At 39.7% G+C, this 11,298-nt stretch overlaps 1 protein-coding gene across 1 annotated transcript; it reads left to right on the top strand.

The window, feature by feature from the left end:
* The first annotated feature begins 506 nt into the window (after positions 1-506).
* LOC129561795 (uncharacterized) lies at positions 507-5,833 on the top strand. Its single transcript, XM_055434552.2, has 2 exons — positions 507-560; positions 4,924-5,833. The coding sequence occupies exons 1-2, from the start codon at positions 507-509 to the stop codon at positions 5,764-5,766; spliced, it is 897 nt and encodes a 298-aa protein (XP_055290527.2). The 3' UTR covers positions 5,767-5,833.
* The last annotated feature ends 5,465 nt before the right edge of the window (positions 5,834-11,298 follow it).

Consider the following 11,298-nt stretch of genomic DNA (forward strand, 5'->3'; position numbering starts at 1 on the left):
AATTTTCCTTTAAACTGTATCTAGTAGGGTGATACTGTTGCTTTCCTTACTTTTGAGTTGTACCAAGAAATTAAATTTAAAACATAGGATCTAGTTAAGAAATTAATATCTGAAATACAAGTCTGTAGAAATCTACAAAGCTCTATAATCACTATTTAAAAACACCAAGATACTCAAATCCAAATAAGTTGTCCATTTCAAAGTAGCAACTTCTGAAATCCAAAACCTTACTTATAAAATTTTCTATGGTATAAATACTTTCTGAACAACTTTTTTGCCATTCACAAGTCAAAAGTTAGAACCAATTTCATCATTCTGAAGTTAAATGTTACTACAGCCTACTGACATTAATAGTGAGCCCAAAATAATACTAGACAAAATTCTTAAAATGCTGCAGTAGTATTCCTGTATGAGTCATATACAAGTGTTGGGACACTTTCCAAATAGTACTATTAAAAAGGAATGCTGATCAACCACTGTGCTCATTTTCAGAAATAACCATAAGGATGAAACCACTGTGCTTGACCTTGGGCCTTTTGGCTTTTATAACATGTTTCTCGGTAAGTCTCATTACACACATCTGTATATTTTTCTAACAACTACTACTTCAGATTTCTTTTTGCATTAATGATATCATCCTACTTTATATATTAGTAGTTAGCAATCATTGTTGAAGTACTTTTCTAGTGTTTTAATTTGCCTTAAATTTAAAAGCTAATTTGATCCAACATACTGAAAGACAATATTTGAATATTATTGATATTTAACACTGCTGTTTAATGTTATTGGGACTTTATTTCCTAATCTATAAAATGAGATAGGTAAAAAAGAACATTTATGGTCATCATAGTGTTCATGGAAAAGCCCATGGACAGAGGAGCCTGGTAGGCTACAGTCCATGAGATCACAGAGTCAGACAGGACTGAGCAGATATACACAGTGTTCATGAATCATCTACATCGGAGTAAACAGATTCATTTATTAAAAATATGCTATATATTCTGTGCTTCATCCCAGAACAAACAAGAGAGCCCAGAGAGGAGGATTTAAGGATATACATTTTATGAAGCACTCAGGGGAATCTATGCATATTAGCTTTTGAGAAACTATAAACATTTGTACCAACATATCTCATGGAAAAGACTGTAGAAGCTTCTAAATATCTTAAATTGCAAAGGATAAAAACCCACAAGTTTTTGGTTTTCTTAAGTAGTGAAATGAAAATCTCCAAGGAGGGATGGATGAATTCCAATATAGAAATGAGGAGATTAATTCCAGAGTAATTTCTGCCAAAGATCTGTAAGATCTTTTATACCATTTGGAAAAAGAAAACTTTTTTTCAGATCATTAGGACTTTCACAAAACAGGAAACATAAAATTATATCATTCTGAAACATCAAATAATGCTTCTTCCATCTACTCTCAGAAACTTGAATAAGACCAGATCATTCACTAGGTCACTCGGGGAGTCCAACATTGGCCTAAATGTGTATTAGTGCATTATATCACTAAGTATATTATATTATTAAGTTCTTATGATATAATTTTTGATAAGCCAGTTAAACATAGAGACATATTTAAAAGTTCATATCATGTCTTACTGACCTAATCTTAAAGCTGATTTTCAATATGTTTATATCCTCAGAATATGAGAAAAAACATTTTCTTAATTAAAGGATCATATTTTGATTATCTAAATAATTATTTTCTTTCCAAAATAAATTTGAGTTCAATAATATAAGCAGTCTAAATAGAAATAAGTCTTTTCTCAGCTTAATTATATGAGACTAATGAGCATTAAAAACTACTGAATTTTAGAAACGCAATGAGTAGAATATCTCTTACATAAGGGCAAGATAATAGTAATATTGAGCATGAAATCTTTTGCATGTTCATTCTATTATACATAATTTTATATAAATTAAAATAATGTACAGACATTATCTCATAACCTCAAAGAAAGACAAATGGTTTACTATTAATTCTATTAAAATACAAATAAATTTAGGTCTAAAGGATCAACTCCAATTATATTCCAGTGAGAGGACAGGTTATTCTACTGACATAGTATTGTCATCATTTTTACCAAGTTCACTACCTTGACCCCAAGATGGAAAAATAACCAATCACTGTGGCTGGGTTAAGAGATTAGAAAAAGAACAGGCAAATACTATGAAGATTTTTCATTAGACCTAACCTTTGGATCTATATCAGAATATCCTTAGGAGACAAGGCTACTTTTACCTAATTCTTTGGGTCAACAATGAAAATTATGTTAAATATTTTCCCTACACTCGGAATTTGTTTTCTGGAAAGTTAAAAATTAAATCTGAAACTTTTAAAACACCGTGACTAGTTTTTGGCTTGTCAGCCCTTGAGTCAAGTATCCTCCAAACTCCAGTCAACCATCACTAGCTAGGGAGGGCAAACAAGAGTACTGATGTAGAGAAGAGTTTTGGCATTTTATTACCTCATTGGTACACCAATAAAAGAATTTCACTGACATGTTGTGGGGAGAAGCCTGACTAAAGAGTCAATAGAAACGAAGAAGTAGGGTTAGCAAGCCTAGAGTACATTTTCTGAAAGTATTGCTATAAAGGAAAGAGATGCAGAGATCTATCACAGCAAGGGAAAGCACAGTTGAAAGGGGACCTTTTTCATAAAGGTAAACTGAACATACGGGATAGTTTACTGAGAAAAACAAGCCAATTGAGAAGAACAAGCCAATTGAAAGGCACATATATGAAGCACAGGAAGCAAACGGGACAACTGACAGAGCTCTGAGATGTTACTTGTGAACAAAGGAAATATCTAGATATTGATGACTTTATGGTTGTGTGGCTGGCAAATCTGTGACTCATTTCCAATTGCGTGCATCATTTTGGAGAAGAGGGAGGAAAATCATCTTGGTGGGGAGGATGGGGGCTCAGAAAACGATAGAGAATTTTAATAAAATCAGTATCCACTTAGGAAAATCACAGACCACTAGGGAATGTGAAAAGCAAACTTCAAATACTTGAGAGGTTTGCAGGACAGCACTGAAGGACCATAATCTGTGGTGGCACAGTGCTTTTGTTATCTGCCAGCCCTGTTCAAGAACTCATGATAAGGAATCAAGGACAATTTAAGGTAATTCTAAAGTTGTGCGTGCTCAGTCGTGCTCGACTTTTCGCAAGCCCAAGGACTGTAGCCCACCAGGCTCCTCTGTCTGTGGAATTTTATAGGCAAGAATACTGGAGTGGGTTGCCATTTCCTTCTCCAAGGGATCTTCCCGACCCAGGGATCAAACCCACATCTCTTGTATCTCCTGCATTGTCAGGCAGATTCTTTATCACCACACCACTTGGGAAGTCCAATTCTAAAGTGAGGAATTATCAAAGGGAAAACAACAGACAAACCAATAGGTGGAGGGCCAGAGGAGAGCAAGAAGGAATGTGCTTGTGTGTCCATAGAAACCCTGAGTAAAGGAAGACTTGTACTTTCTTACCCTAGAGTGTTGCCATATTTTCCCTTCACTTGCACACCCTCTCCCCATTTTTATTATTTAAGCCTCTTTACAAAGGCTGGCTTTTTAGTGAGACAACCATTAATCTTTCCTCTGATGAAACCTAATCAACATTTGTTTCTTGCACTATTTGTTAAAAGTTGTATTTTCAGAGTAGCAGGTAATATTTCTTGAGCACTGTACCTGAACCAAGCATGGTCCAAGTACATGACAGGCACCATTTCACAACAAATCTCACAATGGCCCTAGGAGGTGGATACTTTTAGGACTGACATTTTCCAAATGAGGAAAGAGAGTCTCAAAAGGACTCCACATTCACACAATCTCTAAGTAGCAGATTCAGAATTTAAACCTGGGCATGAAACTCCAAGAGATTAGTTTTCTGCCTCCCTTTCGGCCATTTTTGAACTGCTGTGTATTGTAGGTACTTGGTTTGTAGACTCACAAAAGGCAGGAGTGAGTGTGTCTCTACCTCTCCTACATTCAGTTCAGTTCAGTTCAGTCGCTCAGTCGTGTCCAACTCTTAGCGACCCCATGAACCACAACACGAAAGGCCTCCCTGTCCATTACCAACTCCCGGAGTTCACTCAAACTCATGTCCATCGAGTCGGTGATACCATCTCCTACATTAGTGTAGATCAAAAGGTAGTAATATCTTTCACACTTTATTAGTGTTCAAAGCCTGGAACAACCCTGAAAGCAAGCACACATTCTACTATAAGCAAACAAAATGATTTGACTGAACTCTTTCCACTCAGTATTATCTCAAGTTTCATTGAGAGACTAGGCATTCAGAGAGTAAAAAAGAAAGTCCACATTTTCTCTGACACAGACTTTAGACACATGTAAGAGTTTTTTATTGCTGCGTAATAAGCTGCCATAAACTAGTAGTTTTTTAAAATGCATTTATTGTCTTGCTATTTCTTTGGTCAGACTCTGGCCTTGGCTCAGTTGGATTCTTGCTCATACTTTTAGAAATTTCCAAAGGTATAGGCAGGGCTATAGTCCATTCTGCAACCCAGGTCCTCTTTCAACTTGCATGGATGTTGACAGAATTCAGTCCCTTGTCAGTAAGACTGAAGTCCCCACTTGATTTCTGGCTAAGAACGAGAAACCAATCCCAGTTCTTACCACCCAAGGCATTCACACCCAAGTCATCATCTCCACACATGGTGTGTGGCACTCTGCTTCAAAGTCAGCAGAAGGCATTCAAGTCTCTCAGAATTCTCCCTCTGACCTGTAGAACCTATTTTACAATAAAAGAGCTCAACTGATAAGTCAGGCCAGCTTGGGCCAGCAGGGAATAGGAATCTTGGGAGCCACCTAAGAATTCTGCCTAACACAGAAAATACACATTTTTATGCCTGACACTGAAATATCTAATTTAAAACTGTTTACTTCTTTTTTTTTTCCCATAGTCTGGAGACAGTCACAGAGGCCCAAGCCTACCAGTGCCTAGACCACTGCCACCTGCTCGGCTTCCTCCACCACGCATTCCTTCTGCCCCAGGATTTGTTCAACGCCCTTCTCTACCCTCTGGTCCTGGGAGAATTCCACCATACCTTCTTCTACCTTCTGGTCCAGGGAGAATTCCACCACGCCCTCCTTTCTTCCCAGGTTATCCAAATCCACCAAGACCTTATCCACCTAGACCTCAACAGTTCCTTCCATATCCTCCATTTTATCCTCCCTTCTTTCCACCTCTACCCCCAAGACCAGCAACTACAACAAAATCCCCTCCTATCTCCATTACTAACACAACAAACTCCGTTACAAACACAACAGTCCCCAGTACCAATACAACAGACTCCATTACCAACACAACAGACTCCATTACAAATACAACAGTCCCCGATGCCAACACAACAGTCCCCAGCGCCAACACAACAGTCCCCGATGCCAACACAACAGTCCCCAGCGCCAACACAACAGTCCCCAGCGCCAACACAACAGTCCCCGATGCCAACACAACAGTCCCCAGCACCAACACAACAGTCCCCGATGCCAACACAACAGTCCCCAGCGCCAACACAACAGTTCCCAGCACCAACACAACAGTCCCCAGTGCCAACACAACAGACTCCATTATAATCACAACAGTCCCCATAAGAAACAATACAGACTCCATTGCAAACACAGAAGAACCCACCACCAAATTCATCAACCCCACAACTACACCATCCAATACCCAAAATTCCTTTATTAAGAGATTTTTAGAAAAATTTCTTTCCTTTTTTGGATATGGAAGAGATAGCCCATAAGCTCTGAGTTTTGGGGAGAAATAATCTTAGAAATTGTAAAAGAAAGCACAAGATATGAAAACAGTATGCCAACAAAGTGAAAATAAAGAATTGAGCAATGATACTAAGCCTCCAGTGTCCTCAGGAGAGCCACCAGTTTGTCCACACTTATACCACTCATTTGAAAATTAGTGCTACCAGAAACCTGGGCTTGTACTATGAAACCAAGGAGGGAATTAGGAAAAATACAATGAGATACCTAGACTTGTAGCTTAAGGTGATGAAGTTGGAAAAGTAGGCAACAGGATCCTTTCTTGGGTACCTCAACCCATCATATATTTACAAAACACAAAATAACATGTTAAAAGATACTAAAGTTCAGTTCAGTTCAGTCGCTCAGTCGTGTCCGACTCTCCGCGACCCCATGAATCACAGCACGCCAGGCCTCCCTGTCCATCACCAACTCCCAGAGTTCCCTCAAACTCATGTCCATAGAGTCGGTGATGCCATCCAGCCATCTCATTCTCTGTCTTCCCCATCTCCTCCCACCCCCAATCCCTCCCAGCATCAGACTCTCTTCCAGTGAGTCAACTCGTTGCATGAGGTGGCCAAAGTATTGCAGTTTCAGTTTTAGCATCAGTCCTTCCAATGAACACCCAGGATTGATCTCCTCTAGAATGGACTGGTTGGATCTCCTTGCAGTCCAAGGGACTCTCAAGAGTCTTCTCCAGCACCACAGTTCAAAAGCATCAATTCTTCAATGATCAGCTTTCTTCACAGTCCAACTTTCACATCCATACATGACCGCGGGAAAAACATAGCCTTGACTAGACGGACCTTGGTTGGCAAAGTAATGTCTCTGCTTTTTAATATACTATCTAGGTTGGTCATAACTTTCCTTCCAAGGAGTAAGCATCTTTTAATTTCCTGGCTGCATAATCTTAACTCTCTCAGCTTTTTGCATGATCTATCAATTCCAGAGCAGAGATGTCTTCCTAGCAAATCTAAATATCTAAATGAGGTATATTTGAGGCACAAATCTTGAAATGTCATATAAAAAATAATTTTCCAGCCAAAATAGGACTTGATAAATAATGATCATTTCAGACATCAATAATAAAAGGAAGATGGCTGAGATTTCCAAATTTCCATTGCTTCCTATCATTAGCTAAGATTTTAATCAAAAGTATTATGTCCATTTTGGAAAAAAAAGTATTATGACCATCATGGCCTCATTGTATTATGAGAGCTATTATCTCTCATAGATTTGTTTCACTGCTGAAGTATAAACCTGCATTTTCTTTCAGTACACTTACTTAACTACCCACATTTCCACCAAGTACTTATGAATCAAAACTTCTCAAAGATACTTGAAATGAAAATGAAATGAAGTCGCTTAGTCATGTCCGACTCTTTGCGACCCCACGGGCAACAGGCTTCTCCATCCATGGGATTTTCCAGGCAAGGGACTTGCTGCTGCTGCTGCTGCTGCTGCTAAGTCACTTCAGTCATGTCCGACTCTGTGTGTAAGCCTAAATTTGTTTCTTGGTGTTTAATGCTATCCTTATTCCACAAATACTTACTGAGAATCTCCCATGAAACAGAGACTGTTACAGCAAATGAGAGATCAGTAATAATGAAGCCAGTCAAAATCACTGCTTTCATGGAGCTTATATTCTAATACAACAAGAAAAGAAAGTAAGCAAATGTAAATGTAATTTAAGAAGGAAAAAGCACTTTCCTAAGAAGTGAAGTCGCTTAGTCGTGTCCGACTCTTTGCAACCCCACAGACGACAGGCTTCTCCATTCATGGGATTTTCCAGGCAAGGGTACTGGAGTGGGTTGCCATTCCCTTCTCCAGGGGATCTTCCCAACCCAGGGATCAAACCTGGGTCTCCTGCACTGCAGGGAGACTTTTTACCATCTGAGCCACCAGGGAAGATGAAGGGTGAGGTGATAAAAAAACTATGGTGACTGGCTGTCTTATTTGGCAGAATCTCTGATGAAATGATATCTAAGCAAAGACTTGAAGAATGTTAAGAGCAAAGTATTATAATATCTGGTAAAAGGACACTCAAGGCAGAAGGAATCAAAGATGGAAAGACCTGAAGTAGCAATGAATTCTGTGTGTATCAGAACCATAGAATGTTAATCTGATTCAACCTTAGTAAGAAAGAAGAGAATATCAAGGAGGCAGACAGACCACCTCATAAATGACCTCGGATTTGAATTCCATTCTAAATGTATGGGAGGTAACTAAAATTTTAAATAAAAGAATAACATTATCTGATTGGCATTTTCAAATTTTCATTTCTGTGACTATCCTGTGAATACGATTCTGTTTAGGAAAAAAAAAAGAGTAAAGTCTATTTCAAAACTTCTGTTGAGAGAGGTGATGGTTTAGACTAGGCTGTGATCAGTGGAGATGGGGAGAAGGGATCAGATATAGAAATGCTGGAAATACCCAAAAGTATTTGAAAAATGTTGGATGTGGGTTTCAAAGAAAAAAATATCTAGAAATAACTCTGATATTTGGGACCCAAGTGAGTATATGAATAATGATGTCTTTTAGTGACAAGAAAGACTGGAGAGGAATCAGGGTTTAAGAATTTGGAATATACTAAGTTCTGAACTGGATATATTAAGTTGGAGATCTCTAACTTCTGTACTATATTTTATTACTGCCATAGCATATCACCATAGACTTAGCATCCTGGAATAGGGAAAATGTTTTATCTCCCAGTTCTATGTATCAGAAGTCTACACAATGGCCGAGTCACATAGTTCCTAGGCTTAGAGTCTCACAAGATTGAAATAAAGGTATCATCAAGGCTGCAATCCTTTTTAGAAGCTCTGGGGAGAACCAATTTCAAGGCTCAGTCATCTCTCTATACATCTCTCTTGCCTAACTCTTCTTCTGCTACATCCTCTGACTCCAGCCAGAGAAATTTATCTACTATGAATAGCTCATTAATTAGAGTGGGCCTACCAAAAAAAAAAAAAATGAGGATAATTTCTCTTTTGAAAGAATTATAGCATAATAAAGGGTTTCCCAGGTGGCACAGTGGTGAAGAATCTGCCTGCCAATGCTGTAGACACAAGAGACTTAGGTTCTATTCCTGGGTTGAGATGATCCCCCTAGAGTAGGAAATGGCAACCCACTTCAGTATTCTTGCCTGGAAAATTCCATGGACAGAGAAGCCTGGTAGGCTACAGTCCATGAGGTTGCAAAGAGTCAGACACAACTGAGCACACACACACATGCACACACACATATAATAATATCTGGAAAGCACTCTGACAGCATAACTCTTTGAAAAGTTGTATTTATTTCCCCTCATTATTCAATTGTCCACTGAAAAAATATGTGCAACCTAAAAGTTGAGAGTTAGGTTTATTCAGTGGGAATCATGAAGACTCCAAGCCCAAGAAACAGTATCTCAGGTGACCTGGAGTGAGCTGCTTCTGAGAAGGCAAGGGAAGGAGCCAGGCTATATACAAGTTTGCAGCAAGGGGCAGGTAATCTGAATATTAAAAGATTATTGTTAATTAAGGAAAACCATATCACTTGCATGAAGAGATTTAGTGCTCTTCTATCTATGGGAAGACACACAATGCTTCCTGAAATCACTTCTTTCATATGCATCTCAGCTATCTGGGGCCAAATCCTGTTTTTTGATTGTCCACATCCTAATTCCTTGTATAACCATAAGAGCTGGTGATGTGGCAGATAACTGCTTCTTGGGCTTCCCACATCCCCCCAAGTCCTCAGCATTTATCAGGGAGGAAGTGGCTGATGGCTGCAGAATAGCTGGCATTATTTTACCTGGGCTCAGATGGCTATGGCATGGCTCGTTGCTGGTATAAGAAAATACTTCATTTCACAGAAATAGTTCACTTCAGAGTAATATTTCATTTTACACAATCAATGAGAGCTTGATTAAATAGTGAGGGAATAGAAATCTTGAAGGGCAGATGGTTAGAAACATGCCTACTACAACTTCTAGGTAGAGATTCTGAGCAGGCAGGATATATACGCAGGAGCAGCTCAAGTGGGAGGTTTGAGTTTAGCTAGGATCCCAGTTTTGCCAGGAGAAAGTTAGAAGGGGAAAGCTAGGTAGGGAAAAAGAGCTATTCAAGGAATGAGAGTTGCATATAAGCTAAGCCATACAACAAAGACAAGTAAAAGTTTACAAACTGGACTTAGAAACAACTCAGACTTGGATAAGTACACCTCCACTTCATACTATTATCAAGCATCTAAATGAGCAGAGAAAATTATGTGGTTGAAATGAGATCAAGAAAACATGGTGCCAGTGGGTGAGCAGAGGGGCTGCCTGGTACTTCCCTTCTTCCTCCTGCAGGCACAGACAAACTTGAGGTGTCTCAGCAGCCAGGGTATATGGAAGAGTCTAACCCATCACAGGACCCAGAACTGACCTTTGAACCCTTTAAATAGGGGAAATGTGCATCACACTGAAAGTTTCACTATACTGCCTTTTAAGGGATTTTGTGCAGAGCCTAAGGAGAAGGCAATGGCAACCCACTCCAGTACTCTTGCCTGGAAAATCCCATGAGCGGAGGAGCCTGGTAGGCTGCAGTCCATGGGGTCAGAAAGAGTCAGACACAACTGAGTGACTTCACTTTCACCTTTCACTTTCATGCATTGGAGAAGGAAATGGCAACCCACTCCAGTGTTCTTGCCTGGAGAATCCCAGGGACGGGGGAGCCTGATGGGCTGTCGTCTATGGGGTCGCACAGAGTCGGACACGACTGAAGCAACTTAGCAGCAGCATGCAGAGCCTAAACAAAGTAGGTAGCTTGTTTTGCATGTTTATTCTTAATATGCCATCAAGTTTAACTAAGATTACTGAGCATGGACCTGGTTGATAACAGTACGCAAGGAAAGATTACAGGAGTGAACTATAGAAACACAGATAATAACAACAATAAAAAAGAAAAGGATTGGGGGAGTATATTTAAGATGCTTTACTGTGTGCTTGATCTTAGTCGTTCAGTCATGTCCGACTCTTTGTGACCCCAAGGACTGTAGCCCACCAGGTTCCTCTATCAATGGGGATTCTTCCAGGCAAGAATACTGGAGTGGGTAGGCATACCCTCCTCCCTCCAGGGAATCTTCCCAACCCAGGTCTCCCATATTGCAGGTGAACTCTTTACCAGCTGAGCCACCGGGGAAGCCAAAAATACTGGAGTGGGTGGCCTATCCCTTCTCCAGGGGATCTTCCCAACCCAGGAATTGAACCAGGGTCCCCTGCATTGCAGGCAGATTCATCAGTTGAGCTACCAGGGAAGCCCAAGCTTTATTACCATCTGTCTTCAAATCCTGATAATTTATATGCAACTTCTTATATGGAAGAGGAGATAAAACTAAATTTTCTATTTCTAAGACACAGCTTGATTTCTGCATGTGACTGAATTCAATCCAGCAGGACACAGTGACACGGGAATAGGAAGGCAAAAATAAGGCAGAAGCCCTTTTTCCCGCTTTGACGGCCACCAAGCAAAATCGGATAGATACACTTGAAGCACCAC

Source organism: Moschus berezovskii, chromosome 5 (assembly GCF_049115385.1).
Source record: "Moschus berezovskii isolate FMDL1 chromosome 5, NW_MosBer_1.0, whole genome shotgun sequence".
In the NCBI taxonomy this organism is placed as follows: domain Eukaryota; kingdom Metazoa; phylum Chordata; class Mammalia; order Artiodactyla; family Moschidae; genus Moschus; species Moschus berezovskii.

Excerpts from the sequence above, each read along its gene's own strand:
- LOC129561795 (XM_055434552.2), top strand. The coding sequence starts at position 507 with ATGAAACCACTGTGCTTGACCTTGGGCCTTTTGGCTTTTATAACATGT. Across the intron at positions 561-4,923 it reads CTTTTATAACATGTTTCTCG|TCTGGAGACAGTCACAGAGG; the intron begins GTAAGTCTCATT and ends TTTTTCCCATAG.